General features: G+C 43.2%; 1 protein-coding gene across 27 annotated transcripts in view; it reads left to right on the top strand.

Annotated features, from left to right (window-relative positions):
• NRXN1 (neurexin 1) overlaps positions 1-20,519 on the top strand; it is a 947,796-nt gene that overhangs the window by 188,531 nt on the left and 738,746 nt on the right. For 16 of the 27 annotated variants that reach the window (XM_060273115.1, XM_060273098.1, XM_060273116.1 and 13 more), the window contains one exon: positions 9,676-9,720. The exons of the other annotated variants lie outside the window; for them this stretch is intronic. In XM_060273115.1, the coding sequence (XP_060129098.1) occupies positions 9,676-9,720 (45 nt within the window). The remainder of the gene's footprint in view (positions 1-9,675; positions 9,721-20,519) is intronic. 27 annotated transcript variants of the gene reach the window in all.

Genomic DNA, 20,519 nt, shown 5'->3' with positions numbered 1-20,519 from the left:
ATATAAAAAGTGCACAGCAAACAAAAACAATCCCCCTCCCACAAATGCATTTAAAAAGACATAGAATGTTAATTAGCCAAAGGTCTGCTTATGGAGAAACATCCCCCCCCCCCGGTGCCTAAAAGATATGTAATATAGGAGCCATGCAAGTCTCCATAGGGCGGGGGGGGGGACATTCCACAAGTGGGGAACCTTTGCAGAAAAGGACCATATAGGGGAAAACTTGGAAAGGCCTCAGAGAATGATTGCGGGACTTGGGTCAGTTCATATGGGGAGAAGCTATCCTTAAAGTATTGCAATCCTGAGCCGTTTAGGTTTCCTCTTAAGTGATATTTCCATATCGAGAACACAAGATGACGTGAAGCCATTTGTCAGTATGCAAAGCTTAGGCTAGACTGTTGTGGGGGCCGGGGGCCCATAGAAATAGTGCATCTTTCGTATTCATAGAATCATAGAATTGTAGAGTGGGAAGGGTCCCAAGGATCATCTAGTCCAGGCTTCCTCAACCTCAGCCCTCCATATGTTTTGAGACTACAGTTCCCATCATCCCTGACCACTGGTCCTGCTTGTTATGGGTCATGGGAGTTGTAGGCCCAAAACATCTGGAGGGCCAAGGTTGAGGAAGCCTGATCTAGTCCAACCCCCTGCAGTGCAAGAAACTCGGCTAAAGCATCCGTGACAGATGGCCACTCACCTATTTCTTGGATGCTTGAAGAGGAAAGGTTGTAGGGAGGGTCACAGCTTAGTGGTGGAGCCTCTGCTTTGTGTGCAGATACCCCCAGGTTCGGTCCCTAACATCTCCAGGTGAGGAAACCTTAAAGAGCCATTGACATTCAGAGTAGACAATATTGATCTACAGGGACCAACAGCCTGACTCCTCAAAAGGCATCTTCCTATGTTCCCAGGGGGTTGCTCAATAAGCGGAATGTAGAGGGATCCAGCAATCCTACACTTACCATGCAGAACAAGGGATTTCTTCACGAGGAGCCTGTCACGCAGGCAAGAAAATTCTACGCGATTAAGACACAGGAACTCTGTCTGCTTTTGCATCTTGTCATCATATGTCATTAGAGGGAGAACTCTGTGGGCTGTGGTGACATTACAAGACCTCGACCTGCTGCTATGGCTGAGTCAAGACAGATAGACTGCCCTATGGAGTTCAGAAGTGGACCAGGGTGGCAGTAGAGTATGAGCACCATGGGCAATTTGGAGGCAGGTTGACAGATATGATGGAGGACACTCAGTAAATCTCAACCCTCTGCTATTCTCTCACATCCCAATCACAAATAATCAAAGTTTGCTGTTCCTATTGTTTTCTGTTATTGGCATAAAGAAGTGAAGCAGAGTTTCATGGTTTTGCATCTCAGAGGTTTTAGTGTATTTCTTTTGTCTAAAGAATCCGGATTTAGGGTGGAGGCGGGGAATCTGTCTTTCATATTAGAATTACACCCGGCTGGCAGGGTTATATGGAGCTTAGACAGGTGAGGCATGGCATGAGCTGAACTTTCAGCAAAAAGGTTTTAGGCAATTAAAAATGTAAATGAATTGCTTCCTTTCCCTTGCCATGCGCTAATGTCTCTATATTCCATAATACCCAGTTCCAGAGAGCCTCCTAAGCATTCTGTCAACACTGAAATGTTAATAATGTCAGAAGAAGACAGATTACTTAGCGTGAAGGAAGTGGTCTCAAGTATGACCTTTTCAAAAGCTTATCATGACACTGAGAGGTACAATACCTTTCATTGGAACATTCATAAAAGTTTATACAAAGGCTTTCAAGGATTTATGGCTGCAATTTAAATACATTTTAAAAAATGTGCGAGGCTGTGGGATTCTTTCCAGGTACTGAATTTAAGCAACAAGAGTCTCGCAGCATTTCATTTCACTGCAAAAATGCAGTAGACTTGGAATGGGATAACTTGGAGATTGTATGAAGTCTTCCTTTGAAATTCAAGGCTTTAACAAGAGCAGCAAAAATTATACATAACCTGTCTAAAATGTGAGAATCTACCCAGTCATCAATTCCTGTGGCCAGGATGTCAATATCAGGGCTGTGCACTGCCCTGTGCTGCCGCCCCCTCAATCAGGCTGATGTATGCCTCATGTATGTCTTTTGTGTTTGTAGTAAAGGTGACCCCTGACCATTAGGTCCAGTTGTGACCGACTCTGGGGTTGCGACGCTCATCTCGCGTTATTGGCCGAGGGAGCCGGCGTACAGTTTCCAGGCCATGTGGCCAGCATGACAAAGCCACTTCTGACGAACCAGAGCAGCACATGGAAACGCCGTTTACCTTCCCGTTGTAGCGCTACCTATTTATCTACTTGCGCTTTGACGTGCTTTCGAACTGCTAGGTTGGCAGGAGCTGTTAGTAATAAAATGAGGTATGCTTCAAAACCTCCACAGCTAGCTTCCGCGTTATTTCTCTGCTGAGTTTGGTGCTCACAATGTGCAGTTGTGAGTCCACTGCACCAGGACCTGTTCTCCGAAAAAGTCCATGTAATCGGAAGGTCGTTGAAGGTACTCCAGTCACCTAGCCCACACAGGGGCTCAAGACATGGGCAGAACCTGGTGATATACCCACAAACCACCCACTCCATGCTGGATCTATCCCAGGCATCCCCAAACTTCGGCCCTCCAGATGTTTTGGACTACAATTTCCCGACCACTGGTCCTGTTAGCTAGGGATCATGGGAGTTGTGGGCCAAAACATCTGGAGGGCCGCAGTTTGGGGATGCCTGATCTATCCTCAACATAACCTGGAGGAGCAGGTATGTAAGCTTGGCGGTCCTTCTTGACCCTTTGCTGTTACTTGAGGCTCAGGTGGCCTCGCTTGCATGGAGTGCCTTCCCTCAGCCTCGGCTGGTTGGCCCAGCTGCACCCGTATCTGGACAGGGGTAGCCTAACTTCTGTTGTCTATGTGCCCTGGTAACCTCTAGGTTAGATTGCTGCAACACGTTATACATAGGGCTGCCTCTGAATAAGTTCTAGAAACTCCAGCTGGTGCAGAATTGGGTGTCCAGGTTGCTCACAAAAATCCTAGCCTGAGTGCACTGGCTGCCGATTAGTTTCTGGGCTTACCGGTAAATGCTCTGTAAGGATCATCGGTAGGTGTGCTCGTTTAACATGCTTTGGTGTGCATCATTGCTTTTATATGTTTGCTACATTTCCTTGATTGTAATGCTTTTATAAAATGCTTATAAATGGTTTCTCCACTTGATTTCATTGCTTTGAAATAGGCAACCATTGTTGGGTTTTCTTCTTCAAAGCGGGAGGGGTGGGTTTTATTTATCATTTTCTGTGTTTCAGTCTTCATGGGTTTCTTCTTCATTACCTGTAATTAAAAATTCCATTTTGTGGTGTGTTTTTTTAAAAGCAATGCAAATAATCATTAAAGGGACTGGCTGATTAAACAACAGCAAAAGCTTGTCGGCAAGCAAAACCTCTGTCACAAACAAATCGCTCTCTTCAGGGTTGCTCAGTTGACTCCAACCCATGTTGAAGTAGCAAATTCTCTTCTTGACAGTACACTATGTGCTGGGCCAGCATCCCCCACATAGAATCCCATCAGGGTGGCAGGGAGATGGTTCAAGTCAGGTATGCATCCAACAGTACAAATACTTCAGCTGCTCTGAAAAGTCTGGGGTCCCCACAACCACCAAGAACCAGTCCTCCCCTTGCACCTTTGTCAGATAGCAACCTTGCCATGTAACCACCATTCTAAAATGAAGCTTCCCCCCCCTTCACTGTATTGTCACTCTCACATGGGATTAAAGAAGGTTGCCGAAGGTCAGCAGCTGAGCTGAATGCCTTTTCCCCATGCTGTGACCTGGGGTTTTTTACATTATTGATGTCTGGAATGACACATCACCAGCATTCTCAAACAGTGGGTGATCTAAAAGGCTCTCGAAACACAGCCGCAGTTCCCCAAGCCCCTGTTGTAAGGAGGTAGGTTTTGATCCCTTCAAAATCCAGAATGCTTCTTCCTACAACATCTTGGAGGCCCACAGGTTGCCCACCTTTGCTGCAAGAGCACATCCTGTTAAACAGCCAGCTCTCCGCGCTCTGGGCATGAGAACATAAGCCCTTCCATTTTCAGAATAAGGGGGGGAAAAAGATTATTCCAGTGCAGTAATCTGGTTTCAACGCTGGTTAGTCAGTGTTATATGCAATGTAGAGCTACAGCGAATTTACTTTCCAGCAAGGATTTCTCCTTGCACAACAGAATGTTCTCCACATGAGCTCCGTGATTTTGTCCTGTTCTTCAAAGTAGTAGTGGGAATGGTGCAGGGAAAGTAAAGGGGAGGAGGAACCCTGCTTTGCTCGTTCTAATCCTTGGGCAAGTGCAAACTCCAGAAACCTCCTGGGTGTCTACATGCAGAGCATGAAGCCAGGAGCCCTTCAAGTGCCATATATAATGTTTGTTTTGTGCTCACAAGGAATCACTCCTTTAGTGTGGCAGCACCTAGGTTGGATCTAAAGACACACCAAAAGAACATTTCAGGAAAAATGTGTTGTAACCTTTATAATGACAAATCGCATTGGCAAAAACGGAACTCCACAGCGCCATCTGGTGTCACTGTGTTATACCGCGTGTAAAACACGTATAAAACATTTTTTTTCTTTATCAGTCTAGCTGATTTCCTACTCTCTGGAAAATCCTTCCCATTGATATTAGGCAGTTGTCTGCTAAAAATACTTTTGTTTAGGCAAACCTTAGCCAGACATGTAATTTGAACAGGTAAATTTGATTTACCAGGTATTGGTTTTTTAAAAAAACAAAACAACAACTGCTGATTTTAATTATGTTTTGATACATTTTAGGTCAACTCGTTCTTATTATCTCATTTTACCTGTGTTTTTAAGAAACATTTTATAGTGTTTTATGTAAACTGCTTAGAAGACTTTTTTAAAAAACAAAAACACGATTAAATAATGTTAAATAAATGATTCCCAGCAACTTGTATTCAGGTATTTGCTGCCTATGAAGTACAGAATTTCTTGGTAGCTTTCATGGGTGATACCTGTGAGTAGGAATACTCTACATATTTTTTTTTCTGGGCCCCTTGCCATCATTGCACACGCTACAGCAATCAGCTCTATAATTAAGTGTTGCACAAATAACTACATTCATTTGACGGTCTTGAATCTACTGTCAATCACTTTCATGGGTGACCCTGAATGCTAGTTTTGTGGAAGAGGGAGAAGGAGGGTGGGAGAGAGAAAAACCCACAAGCTATCTGTCTACTTTCTCCACACCATTCAAAATGCTGTGACCTGGTGAAAAAGCCACGTGAAAATTACTCCAAGCTTTTTGGGGAGGAAAAAGTGGGATTTATATGAAACACACATAAATGTTTCATTATGCCATGGCCCAAACATTGTTGTGTGGCTATCAGTGTTCCTTTATTGTTATCTTTCTCCCTCCCTCTTTTTCTTTTTTAAAAAAGCATGGATTTTATTAAATTTTTCCAATATCTAAGTTGGAAAGAAAACCCAATATGCCATATAGTGATGCTGTAACAAGAAACAACAAAACTGCAAAAGGGACCAAAAGAAATATGAGAAAAGGGAATAAAAAAACCCCTGCCAAATATACAGATAAATATATATTGCATAGGTATGTGTTCAATTCCATATTTTAGAGCCTTTCTTTCTTCATTTACTTCTCAATATGGAAGTTAAAAGCAGAAGAAACTCATTGCAGTTGAAACAGTAGCAACACACACACACACACACATTCTTTAATTGTAACCATTTTCTTGTGCTCTCCAAAGGAGTTGAGAGTTTTAGAGTGGTTTCATTCCCATTGATGGGGTCAGTTCCAGAAATTACTACTGGATGACTGTCCCTTGGCTCCATGGCCGGCTGATTTGCGGTGTTCAACAGGACATAATATGTGAATTCTCTAGTCAGAATCCATAGTCTCCAAGAAGTATACCTTTTTCTGCCTCTTATTCAGAAGTGTGCAATCTGTAGGCACACATTCACACCTGGATGCTTCTGGCCCACTGCCTAATCTTACGTGGCCCACATCTTCTTAGAGATTCTGCATACCGACTGAAGGATGTTCATATTGCCCAGAGAGTGCACAAACTTCCATCAAGGTATGCAAATTCTCCAAGGCCTGTTGGAGATCATGTATAATGGCCAGAAAATGTTTACAATGCAGCCAATATCTGGACATTTCCCAAAGCCTGTGGGTGATTGTGTATAGTAATCGGGAAATGTGCACACATGAAGCCCAGGGAATGTGCACAATGGCTGGTCATTATGCACATTAACTGCCCAATTTACATTCCCTTTCACATATGTAGAAATCACTACAGTACTGTGTTTTAAATGGAAATACAGGAAGTCTAACCATACTGGGGGAAACTGTAACCAGGTGACCCCAATCAGTTAGAAACATGGTAAACTGTTGATGGACCACTTAAATTCCTCTCCTGCTTCCCCTTCTTAAGTTTGTTCATCTTTAAAACATGGACTGGTGAAAGAGGACACATGGCCATCTCACCTAAAAGTGTATATGCACATCCATGCTTGAAATATACTGCGTGCTTGAATCTGGCTGTTCTGAAGCCACAATGAAGAGAGGATTTAAAGAAAAAATTAGAACAGCACTAGAGCAGCTAGACTGCAGGAGCATGAAGGGAGACGAGAAAGATTTCTTTCTTTGGAGGAAGAAAAAAGAGAGAGGCTAGGTTAGCAGGCTCCCTCTAGCTACAGATTTTTATTCTTCACTCCAATGAGCTGGTCTCTGGGAGTGAATGTTGCTTTCATTAAAGTTAATGCATGAGATTGAAGCCACTTCATCTCTTTTTTATTTGTTTCAGTAACAGCAATCGAGGAAATGTGGAATGAATTTCTAATAAAATCACGTTAACTGGCACATGACACTGTGCAATGAACTTGCTCCCCCCCCCAATCATTACGGTGTTCCCCCCGCTCTTCTTTATTTGACAGCACTTTTTAACAAATCACATAGTTTGGGTTGTCATATGTCCTCTTTTTCCAGGACATGTCCTCTTTTTCAGGATTATAATTTCTGTCCAGGCAGGTTTGGCAAAATTTGGCAAAATGATTGGGTTTTTGTGTGTGTTTGATTTCCTTGTTTATAGTTACCCAAGATAATTTTTCTAGTGCATTAGACTCAGATCTAAGGCACCTGGCTAAGCTGGTCTGTAGCAGAGAATCACAACATTACAGCATCTTAAACTGCAATAAGAATAAGAGAGGTACATGCCTCTAGGACAGGCACCCCCAAACTCACCCCTCCAGCTGTTTTGGGACTACAACTCCCATCATCCCTAGCTAACAGAACCAGTGGTCAGGGATTATGGGAATTGTAGTCCCAAAACAGGTGGAGGGCCGAGTTTGGGGGTGCCTGTCCTAGAGGGATGTGATTGGCCACTATGGGAAACAAGATGCAAGGGAGGCTAGGGCTTTGGTTTCATCTGGTAGGGCTCCTTATCATTTTATGTTTGAGTTAGATATTCCCATTTCTCCTCTCTTGACATCACTGTGCATTGTATTTTTTTTAAAATCTGTTTTTGACATTTAGCCCCCCACCCCACTCCAGTGATAATGGTGTTGCAATTGAGAATGTCTGGGAAATGAAGTTGCATTTGCTTGTGGAGGTCCCCAAAACCACCCCTCAAATAACTCACTGCATAGACAGAATTTTTGTTTAATGGTTTTTGGCATGAATTTGGCCACAACTTTTATTGAATACAAAACATGTGAGTGGTTGTGTAGGCATTGGTTCTCAACTGTCACCTAAGGACAGAAATAATAACTTGCCTTGTCAACATGGGGAAATCCTATAGGGAGAGATGGGGACCCGGGTGCATGAACTCTCCCCTCTCCCTTCAGGCTCCCAGGGGCTCAATACGCAGTCCTGGCCCCCGACCTGGGGTTACGGACAGTGCATAGAGCCCCTGTATTCCTGACCGGGATTTCCCCCACCACGCAGGCATTAACTTGGAGCCAGCAGAATCAATAAGACCCCTTAATACAACCAAAATAACCAATGCCTAACCGCCAACGTTACAAGTTGCGACTATTTGCTATGCCGTAGGCAAAAAAACAGATGGCACCAGCCAATCAGCCAAATGGAAAAAATTCCTACCAGGCCCCTGAATACAGACAACCCCTTGAGAGGCACAACAACGTCAACACAGAGGCCTAAAAACAGCGGAGGGAGGGTGGGGATCCGAAACGCAGCCAAAGAGAAAGAGAAACCAAGCATTTAGCATTTTATACCCCAGGGGTTGGACTTACCACTCGCAACATACTAATTTCCCCAACAACAGCCCAGGACCAATCGGACGGTGGCCACTCATGCCCCCACCTTTGACTCAGGAGTGGTTTGCTAGCTCCCACCACAAATCGTGCTCTCTATGATAGAGAACCCGCATTGGGAAGTGCAATCATTTTCACTTGCAACAGGCATATATTCTTATTGCAAATATTGTATACAGTTAGGCACAACAGATTGTATTCGACCAAGTCCTACGCTGAGTAGACTCACTGAAATTAATTAACCCATGGGTCTACTCTGAGTAAGGCTAGCACTGAATACTACCCAATATTTACAGTATTATTCAACCCAGTTGAACTGCTCCATGTTCTTCTAACAAGTTGAATTCTTTGTCTGGGATTTGTTTACATAGAAATACTGGAATAATAAATAAGCTAACCTGGATTGGTCATGCAAAGGCCTGACGATGGATGCAAATAAAAGATGGGAAATCAGACAGCCCTTGTTTAGTAGGATGTACAATTTAAAACTGTATGCACAGTAGTCATTGATGGTTGGTGTACTTGAGTAATTGCTTGCAGAAATGTTGGTCCTATATCCATTTTTTGGAGTGGGGTAATTCATTAATCCCAATTTGTCAAAGGCCTTTTGAGCATCTAATGACAGAATGATCATAGGGGATTTGGTTACATTTATATCATTAATCACATGCGAAAGCCTGAAAACCAAATCGGTGAGCTTTCTATGTGGTACAAATACAATCTGGTGTATCCTAACTTCAGAGAATATCAGCGAACCTAGACAATTGGAAAAAGCCGCACTGGAAATCTTAGAAATGTGTTTTAATAAAGAATCAATGCAATTCCAGAGACATGGGGTATTTTATTGGTTTGGCTGCAGTCCTAAAGCCACTTATTTAGAAGTAAGCTGCACTGAATTCAATTTCTTCTGAGTAAACATGGTTGTTAGGATTCTGCTGTAACTTATTACTGTGAGTTGTATCTGACAAAGTTGCCTTATTCATGCAAGAAAATCAACGTCTCCCCACTCTCCACCCCCCACAACATGCCAAATCTGCTTTGTGAGTTCCCCCAACCCTCTGGAGAAGATTGGGGAGGGGGTCATGGAGTGCGGGGAGAGGAAAGAGAGAATACGTTCCAGTGTGCAAGCAGAAATCCTTGTGCAAGCAGAACAACTTTATTGGATACAACCCACTTTGTGTAGTTTGATCAGATGTATCACAGGGTTATGTATACTGTTGAAAAATAATCTTAGGTAATAGCCAAAAGGCCTTATATTGGATGTAGATCTTGGCTTCGAAAAAGTCTTGTAGGCTTTGGGCTGTATGATTAATTATTATTTTTAGCTTAGTAATTATTTGTTTGATTTCGTTTTCTGTTATTTCTTGATTTAGAAATTGCTGCTTTTTTTGCAAAGACTGAATCCAGATCCTATCCAGGTAAGTATGAATGTCTGTTTCTATGAGTCAGTCTGTGGCATATACAGTAGTCTGAAAATGAACCTCACACTTGGAATCCTGCTGAAGGTCCCATTTAGGAGAACCTAAATACACTGATTTGGAGCTATAGTCTCCTCCCCCTCCCCCCTCCTCCTCCTCCCTTCCCAGCCTGTCCATTCCCAGTTCCATTACTGCATAGCCATTGCCCAGTGCACAAGTTGCTGCTGCCCACCAAATCCCTACCCCACTCATACCTGCAAATCAGAGTGGACCACAGAGGAAGAGAAAGCAGTAGTTAGGTCCACTTCCCAGCTCCATGTTCAGGAAGATGCTGCAATTGAGAGAGCGCATTCAAAGCTAAGTGCAGCAAATATAATCCCCTGCCATCTCCTAAACTTTGAGATAGGGAAAAAGACAGCTGTCAATTTCATATCCTTGCTCTGAAAGTTCTGCATGCTGTCAGGTACAAGACTCTGGCCTTCCAGTGTAAGGTTCTGGCAAACAATTTTTTTTGGCAGGTTTCAAGGCTAGCCAACAAAATATGTGCACCCCTGGGGGTATAATTGTGCACAGAATTCGATAAAGTCCTTATGGATGTCCTCGATGTTGTATTGATATGTTGGTCTCATGTGTTGTTACTGATGTTGTGTTCCTACCTGGCCAGTTGATATTTTGAACCTGTCAACCATTTAGAATTACGGTTTCTGAATTTGTAGTATGATTCATTTCGTCATCACTTTATGTTTCTTACCAATGTAAGAATGCATTCTAGTTTCAAAGGGTTATTGAATTCTTTGGCTACCATATGAATGATATACCTTCATTTCTGCATTTACCACTACCCCCTCCTCCATAGCATAGTGTTCATTCTGCTGGAGATTGGTTGTCCATAAATCTGCATAGTGCCTGTCACTAGTAAATGGTCAGAATTGGTTATTGATTGAATGCTGGAATCAACAATTGTCTGGGACCAATTGGGTGAAGTTAAAAGAAAATATTTGTGAAACAATGTATTGTGGCAAGTTGGGCGAAGCAAGTAGCTTCTTCAATCAACATTGCAGATGTGCCAAATATCTTTCTAGTCTTATTTACTGAAAATAGGTTGCAGGCACAGCATTTGTTTCTTACAGAGTTATTGCTCCTTTCTAATTTGAGGTCAATACAATGTTGAGATCCCCTTCTAACAAAGTTACTTCTTATTTGAATTGGCTCCATTGTTCAAAAACACTCTCCAACAAGGAAATTCAAGCTGTGTTTGGGCAATAAGTAGGTCTAAGAGTAATCTGTTTTCCCTTTACAAACAATATACCAATCTCTTGGGTCTCAGATAACTCCTAGCAATGCAAAATCAAACTTTCTCTAGATAGTTAATGCCACCCTACAAGACATGGAAGAACCTGAAGCTGTATAATAAGCCCCAAACTAAGAATATTTTTGCAGTTTATTGTTCTGGTTTTTTTATGTTCTTCTTAGAGGATAACAAAGTCTAATTTCCCTTGCTTAAATCTTTTTAGTTATTTGTTGTTGTTTTAATAGAGGTTGCCTGAACGAGGAAGCAATTAATGAGTACAATTCAATTGCAACTTTTTTTACCGGTACCTGGGAGTAAGCTCCACTGAATTCTATAGGCTTATTTCTGAATAGATGTGATTAGGATTTTGATGCAAATCATCAAAGACCAAAAAAATCATTCTGTGAAGACCACACCATTATCAATGAGACCTCCCCTTTTCTATAGCTTAATAATGGAATGCGGGTGGCACTGTGGTCTAAACCACTGAGCCTCTTGGGCTTGAAGATCAGAAGGTCGGTGATTTGAATTCCCACAATGGGGTGAGCTCCCGTTGCTCGGTCCCAGCTCCAGCCAACCTAGCAGTTCAAAAGCATACCAGTGCAAGTAGATGAATAGGTACTGCTGTGACGGAAAGGTAAACGGCGTTTCCATGTGCTCTGGCACTCATCGTGGTGTCCCATTGCACCAGAAGCGGTTTAGTCATGCTGGCCACATGACCTGGAAAGCTGTCTGTGGACAAACACCGGCTCCCTCAGCCTGGAAGTGAGATGAGCGCCACAACAAATTAGTGTATTTTAATGTTTCTGTTTGGAAGCCGCCCAGAGTGGCTGGGGAAACCCAGCCAGATGGGCGGGGTATAGATAATAAATAATAATAATAATAATAATAATAATAATAATAATAATAATAATAAGATCTCCTTATGAGCCTTAACAGATGAATTTCTTCTATAATAATTATTATAGAAGAAATTCATCTGTTAAGGCTCATAAGGAGATCCAAAATCTGAGCTTGGAGAGACACCTATTCTCTTGAGAAGGTTACAAGAAGTGAGTGTCAAATTAGGTAGTCATGCTTATCCTCAAACCAAAACAAGATTCTGAGATGGTTGTTATGCCCCATGTTTGTCAGAGAAGGAACCTTTTTCAGATAAAAGTATAAGTGCACATTACTGATTAGGTCTTTGATTGGGAAGGCCCAGTATGGTATGGGTCTTTCATTGTAAGACTACATGTTGCTGCAGTGGGCTCCAGCATCTAGAGATTTTGAAAATGTTTTTGAAACCAATCAGAATTCTGCATTAACCAAGTATTTTAAAAAAATGCACTGAAGTACACATCACCAAAGATGATCAGCCTCAGTATTAGCTACATAGTGTTTTTTTTTTTAGCAGACAAAGCAGAAGGAAGTGTCCATTTTTCTTTCTGAATGGACCCTCCCTGTGCCCTTACTGGATTTCTAGGAAGCTGTGATGCAGACATACTTTGAATGAAAAGGGTGGTGTCTTGTAGCAAACCTTGGCAGTGTGACCAGCCTTCTGATTTCAGAACAATAATTCCTCTTTACCTAACAATAATTCACCAATTTTCCTGAAGGTGCAAAGAGACTTGCCACAACTGCAGTTAGAGTGAAAGATGGACTGGGCATTTGCCTTGATGTAATATCTTGGGGTGGGGGTGAGGAGAGAGACTCAGTGCTTGCACACATTAAAGATGACCCAAAGCCATTCATTCTGAATCAATTAATAAGGTTTCTTCTTCAGACATCTCTATTTTCAGGTTTTGGAAAATGATATTTCCAAACAACTGGTCACCCAGCTGTAAATTAGCTCCCCGTGAGAAAGGATTGAAGGGTTTATGTGGAATTTGAAAACTCCAAAAATTGCAGCTTATAGGACTTTGTTTGGTTAAAGCTTTAGAACAAGGGTGGAGAATCCCATTCTCACTAAACCCCCCATCCCGACCTATCACCCACTATTCCAACATGTAGCACAAAACCCCCAGATACAAAACAACAAACCCATGGTTTGTTGGTCCATGCATGCAATTCTAAACATAGTTTTCCCCCCCTAATAGTTGAATAGTTTGGTACATTTTTTTAATCCAAGAAATGCATCACAAGAGTTGGATGTAGGCAAATCAGAAGGATAAGTTAATTTGGATCCATGCATTTATTCTGGGAGCAGCCAATAAGATCAGTTCCAAGCAGAACGGTTCTCCATCACCTGCATGTGTGTTTATGAAAATTTATAGGGTGCTTTCTTTGGTTCTACGTAAGAACATGAACAGAGCCTTGCTATATCAGACAATGGCTCCATCTAGTCTAGGATTTTGCTTCCTACAGCATCAGTAGCAGTTAACCAGAAGCTTCAATCATGGCATGAAGGGCACCCCCTTTCTCCCAGCTGCTGGCAATTAGAGATAACCCGCACCTGAACATAGAGGTATTATTTAACTAGAATGCATCTTGCTCAGCAAGTGATCCCCCGCCTCCCAGTTCTTTCCTAGCCCTGTCTGTCACAACAGTATTATTCAACAGAGCTATTTAGCTACTTAGCTTGCAGTGTTCCCCTTGCAATGAAGAGAGTAGAAAGAGAATATGTGTACAGCTGAATTCATCTTCCTCACTTTCTCCCCTCACCCCCACTGTGTCATCTGATGGGGAAATAATTGTCATCTTCAATGTCACATTGAGTGACATTCTCTCCAAAATAAGGAAATGAAAGTTTACTGTCAGAAGATATGAAGAAGCGCACTTACTCCCCTCAAATGAAAGCTATCATTAGCAGATAAGGAGCTCTGTTTTTCAACTCGGTCCTGTTCACATGGAGTGCATTCGGCTGACAAGAATGAGCAGTGACTTTGACCATATTTCACAGCTGAGGAAGGGAGAGAAATTCAGTTCAGTTCAATTTTAAAGGCGAGCCAACTTAATGTGCACTTTCTGAAAACTATACATGAACTGAAACATGTGCATCTTTTGAAACTCACACTTCTGCGGATTTTGCAATCCAGCCAGGTATTGCATGGAATTCAGAAACATTAAAAAAAAATCTCATTTTAGCTAGTCTGCAATCTTAAAACAAATATCATCAACCTTCATAATTCTAGTGTGAATTTATTCTGATATGCACATTTTTGGAATCTTCTTCCACTGATTCTTCTCCTGGTCCCGGAGTCTCCCAGTCAGATCAGACAGTTCCATGAATTCTATCAGCTTCATCTGCCAGTCATCCACCGTGGGTATATCTTCAGTTTTCCAGTTCCTTGCTAATACAATTCTAGCTGCTGTTGTGGCATACAGAAAAAAGCGTAATATCTTTCTTGGGTAATTCCTCTCTAATCATTGGATGGCCACTGGCCACAGATTCTTAAGCTGTGATTCATGCATTGCAGGGGGGTGAGCAAGATTACCCTTGCAGATAGAATTCATTTTAAAAGTGAGAAATTTACGCCACTGAAAATTAAGTGGTACAGAGTGTAAAAGACACACTGCAAGTTACGTGCAATGCTAAGGATAAGTAGCAATGGAGAATGTGTGTTTTCATTGAGCGGCCTTGGCATATTAAGCATACAGGATTCTGGAAGACACAAAACGTGCCCCTTGCCATCCACGTTCATATCTTCTAAAACCTTCCTCCCAAGTTCTCAGGGGAGTTGCAGGTGCAAACACTGAGTGCAGCTGACCTCCGCAGAACCCCTCCTTGCTCCATTAATCACGCCAAGCCCCATTTGCAAAGAAAAATACTTTGAGTGTTTTCCAAAAACCCACTTTCATAGTGTGCTTGCCAAGAAGCGAAACACAGCAGAATTCAAAGTGTGCTCTGGGGGTGGGGCTGTGGAGCTAGACAATGCCACACAGTGTATAATGGTCCAAATTAAAGACTATTAAGCTTGAGAAGATGCAAATGAAAAAAAGCTGCAGCATTGTCTAAAAAGTGTTTTGTAGGAATAGCAGAACTCGCCAGACCCTCTGCCAACTTTCCCCCTTCCTGCTATTCCACATAAAATTAATCATAATTATAATAACGCAAACTGTGACAAATATTCACAGCAGGCTTTCAGGACTTGGCATAAATTATTTGGGCTTCATGAGCTCATGCATTCCGTACTCACCCTAGCCTGATGGCGTGCTTCCTAGCTCTAGCATATCACCTACACTCTTTTCGGAGTTTAACTGCTTATGGCTGCCATTGAATGCTTCTTGCCATATGGTTTCCATGTGGAAACAGTGCAGTGCTTCTGGTTGCCACCTGCCCCATGCAGTGCCCCCAGCAAATCAGACCTGCTCAGTATGTGAAGCCGCCCCCATTGCATGCAAAAAACAACAACAACCCAACAGCATTGCAGCTTTCCTGGTGGAGACAGGCACCAAATCATAGCTCCACGGTTCTGTCAATATCCCAACAGTTGTTCTGAAGCTGCAGTCTTATACAGCCCCAGTAGTGAGCACCACTGAACTGACTGAGGCACACATCTCAGTAGAAGCACGTTAAGACGGGGCTTTGAATACTGGGAATTGCCTGAAATTGCAAAGTTAACTGGATAGATAAAGGTAGAAGAAGGGCAAAGTGATGAAATCTTTTTTTTCAGTGGATATTTTCCCTTTATTAATGATGGGGAAATCTATGTGAAGCCTTCGGTACCTTGGGAATAATTTTTTTTGCAATTTATTCCCTTCCCTTATTTCGTCGTGGAATAATGATGTTAATAAATGGCTCAGGTGTATGATATCTCGTTGATCACATCTACAGAACATAGGCCCTTTTATATAGACAGTGGTACCTTGGTTTACAGATGCTTCAGGTTACAGACGCTTCAGGTTACAGACTCCGCTAACCCAGAAATAGTACCTTGGGTTAAGAACTTTGCTTCAGGATGGGAACAGAAATTGTGTGGTGGCGGCAGCAGGAGGCCCCATTACCTAAAGTGGTACCTCAGGTTAAGTACAATTTCAGGTTAAGAACGGACCTCCAGATCGAATTACGTAAGTTCTTAACCCAAGGTACCACTGTATATATAAAAGGCAAGTTAAGTAAGTAATTCCCCAGTGCATGGGCATTATATCAAGAGCCTGAAATGTGTGTTGTGGGGTGTCATCTTCGGTAAGCAATGTCTAAAATAACTTTCACAATAAAAAGGTGTGCTTAAAAAAAAAGTACCAAGGATTTATGGGGATTAAAATTCTACTAGAGCCTTCTTGTTCTCTCTCCTCCCCCATGTTTTTTTTTTTTTTGTTAAATATGATCATCCTTTCAGATGCTCACCCCCCCTCCATTTTTCCCGGTGCATCGGTCTTCCCAGCAATCGCCTCACATGTTGTCAGAACACATTCAAAAGCAAACTGCTTGTGCATCGGAGGGATTGATATGACACTGTGTGACTGGAGTGCTAAAAGCTCTCTTCTTTAATTCTTCACTCAAAGCACCCCTTGTTGCTAAAGAGGTGCTAAAAGTATCAGCTGGCCTTTCTATTTTAGTGCCTTCCCACCCACCCCTCCACACACACACCCCCGCCAGTTCCATTTGTCTCAAGGAGTTCTCACTGGCTTGCTCACTTATCATTGCCTTTTGGAGAGAACAGGGAGCATCTTCATGACACGTACACCTGGCAGCTTGGACATTGTTAAATATTGATAGCCTGAGCCTGGGGGGGGGGGGGAATGTTTATGCAGATTGTCCATTGAGCTCAATATGGACTTTGCCTTCCAGTCAGTGTGCCTAGGCCTGCAGACCTCCAGCAAAATCTTATCCATATTTTTTTATGTAGAAATGTACCCTATTGATGTGAATGGGACTTTCTTCCAAGTAAATGGGATTGCAGCCACTGCAGGATCCAGATTTTGAAAGGGTCCTCCTCGCTACCCCAGGCAGTGGAAGTCATAGAATCATAGAGTTGGAAGAGACCACAAAGGCCATCCAGTCCAACCCCCTGCCAAGCAGGAAACACCATCAAAGCATTCTTGACATATGCCTGTCAAGCTTCTGCTTAAAGACCTCCAAAGAAGGAGACTCCACCACACTCCTTGGCAGCAAATTCCACTGCCGAACAGCTCTTACTGTCAGGGAGTTCTTCCTAATGTTTAGGTGGAATCTTCTTTCTTGTAGTTTGAATCCATTGCTCCGTGTCCGCTTCTCTGGAGCAGCAGAAAACAACCTTTCTCCCTCCTCTATATGACATCCTTTTATATGTGGCTATCATATCACCCCTTAACCTTCTCTTCTCCAGGCTAAACATACCCAGCTCCCTAAGCCGTTCCTCATAAGGCATTGTTTCCAGGCCTTTGGCCATTTTGGTTGCCCTCTTCTGGACACGTTCCAGCTTGTCAGTATCCTTCTTGAACTGTGGTGCCCAGAACTGAACACAGTACTCCAGGTGAGGTCTGACCAGAGCAAAAGACAGTGGTCCTATTACTTCCCTTGATCTAGATGCTATACTCCTATTGATGCAGCTCAGAATTGCATTGGCTTTTTTAGCTGCTGCATCACACTGTTGACTCATGTCAAGTTTGTGGTCTACCAAGACTCCTAGATCCTTTTCACATGTACTGCTCTTAAGCCAAGGCTCACCCATCCTGTATTTGGCCTATCGACCCATTTGGCCTACCGACCTCAGTCCCTACCTGCCTGCCTTCTTAATTCTATCTGCAGGGGGTAGTGCCACTTGTCAGCTTCCCTCTCCCTAGACTCAGTGTTGTTCTTGTAAAACTGAGCAAAGAAGAGGAGAATGGGGGACAAACATAGACTTAGTTGGTGCTGGCTGTAAATGGCTCCGATTTGCACCTACTGCTTGGGGTTCCAGCCACCACTTATCACTATCATCCGTTTCTCATCAATGTTCTGTCAAGGAGAAATTAAGCAGTGATACCTGCTTTTCTTCCTTTTCACCTTCCTTCTTCCTCTTCGTTGTCTGGAGCAGAGTGAGAGAAAGATGAACACGTAGTCCCCCAGTGTCCCGTGGAGAGTAGTTCTGTCCTCTTCTGGATAGTCTGTCCTCTTGGGGGTAGCACCTCCCTCCAGCTGAGACAGGAATGATTCTTTATATTCCTCCTTATTCAGGGGCAGGGCCACCCCACCCTACTGACTGGCTGGCAGAGGAAGGCAGACCCCTCCACCTCAACATCTGCAATTCTCCATGGCCCCAACCCTAGGGAGAGCCCTAAAACTCAGTGAACATCATGGAAACAAGCAGGGGTTAAACTTCAGAAACACACACACACACACACACACACACACACACACACACACACACACATACACACTGTAGAGACAAGTATCATCAGAACTGAACATGAAAATGCAAATGAATCTGGCAGAAACCCTATTGCGGAGTCACCACTCAGATTCTCCCTAAGTAGATTTCCAGGCAGCTGATCCTAGGAAAAGAGGCAGGTGGACTGCCCTCCATGGGACAGTAGGAAGCTATCGTTGATTGCTGCAAAGGTTAAAGGCAGGAAAAATTTCCAGCGTACTGTTATCAGTGGGCTGCCTGCTGCGGTGTGACCCCTTAGTGTGCCAGTCATTGATGCCAGCCCTGATTGCAGCCCTCACATAGCAATTCTAGGCACGTTTAATCCTGGGTAGGTTCTACACAGAGGCAGCATGGCATTCCAATTTCTGATCTGTAGAAGAAATGCCCAGGGAAATGGCATTTCATTTGTAATGGATCCAAATATATTGAGCTAAGGCAGGTTCATGTTCTGAACCAGATTAGCAAACATAACCACTTAACCCAGGCTTCCCCAACCTTGACCCTCCAGATGTTTTTGGCCTACAGCTCCCATAATCCCTAGCTAGCAGGACCAGTGGTGAGGAGTGAGGGGAATTACAGTCTCAAAAAATCTGAAGGGCCGAGTTTGAGGAAGCCTAAATTAACCACTCAAATGTAGGGTGCAGCAATGGGATTTGAAAAGGAACAGAAGGACCTTGTCTGTGAGGTGAGTGAGTGAAATGGCATTGGAACCATGCAGGTACAAGGAAGGAAAGTTAAAAAAGAATCTGGTAGCATGTGATGGGGAAGTCCTCAGCCCGAGATCCTGAAGGCAATGCTGAGTTGGATTGATCTGGTCCTCCAGATGTTGTAAAACTACAATTAAGATCACCCCTAGCCTTTGCTCAACATCAAAAAAACTAAGATCATGGCCACTGGTCCCGTCACCTCCTGGAAAATAGAAGGGGAAGGAATGGAGGCAGTGAGAGATTTTACTTTCTTGGGCTCCCTGATCACTACAGATGGTGACAGCAGTCACAAAATTAAAAGATGCCTGCTTCTTGGGAGAAAAGCTATGACAATCCTAGACAGCATCTTAAAAAGTAGAGACATCACTTTGCCGACAAAGGTCCGTATAGTTAAAGCTATGGTTTTCCCAGTAGTGATGTATGGAAGTGAGAACTAGACCATAAAGAAGGTTGATCGCCGAAGAATTGATGCTTTTGAATTATGGTGCTGGAGGAGACTCTTGAGAGTCCCATGGACTGCAAGAAGATCAAACCTATCCATTCTGAAGGAAATCAGCCCTGAGTGCTCACTGGAAGGACAGATCGTGAAGCTGAGGCTCCAATACTTTGGCCACCTCATGAGAAGAGAAGACTCCCTGGAAAAGACCCTGATGTTGGGAAAGATTGAGGGCACTAGGAGAAGGGGACGTCAGAGGACAAGATGGTTGGACAGTGTTCTCGAAGCTACGAACATGAGTTTGACCAAACTGCGGGAGGCAGTGGAAGACAGAAGTGCTTGGCGTGCTCTGGTCCATGGGGTCATGAAGAGTCGGACACGACTAAACGACTAAACAGCAACAACTAGCCTTTGTGGTCCCATCCCTGGTTATGAGTTGCTACATATCTTAATGTCAAAAAGAATGATGCCCTTGAGAATAAGCCCCTTGTGCCCTAAACTCCTAAACCTTTGTTTACTAGTTCTTATGGAAGGCAACATGATAAATATTCCACTTCCCCTTTTAGTGATCTAGCTCCTACTGTTGTTGAGCAATTGGGCCAGCAAGCTCATTGTTGATATGTGTCGTATTCTCCTGTTGCAGGAGAAACAAATTATTCTGTGCTTAAAAATAGGTAATTGCTTCTTGCATCTAATTGATTTCTAGAAATTACAATGCAGATTTGATTGGAGGAAGCTGGCATGCTACCTGCAATCCACTCCAAAGCGAGCCGCTCATAAATCTTACCACCTTCTCTGCCCGCATGCAGTCAGCAAGAGATATTTAAGGAGACTTTATGGTATCTGAACCCTGAAGGATGTCTCTTAACCTGTAGGAAAGCAGCAGAGCTGTAGCATCCATCTCGCTGCAGTGTCATGACTTGACTGTTAATCTAAAGCATTGCTTCCAGCTAGTTGGCTAAATAGGAGTCGGTTTTTATACCATGGATATTCAATGCAGCAACATCTTTAGGGCAGGCTCAAGCTTCTTGTGGCTCACCAAGTAGAGTGTCACCTACCCCCGAAGAAGATTAATGAATCTCTCCTGTTTTTGCTGAATGCCAGGGATGGCA

The sequence above is a fragment of the Zootoca vivipara genome, chromosome 3 (assembly GCF_963506605.1).
Source record: "Zootoca vivipara chromosome 3, rZooViv1.1, whole genome shotgun sequence".
Taxonomy (NCBI): Eukaryota; Metazoa; Chordata; class Lepidosauria; order Squamata; family Lacertidae; genus Zootoca; species Zootoca vivipara.
Note: the sequence above shows the minus strand (reverse complement) of the source record. Positions and strands in the feature narration are given on the sequence as shown.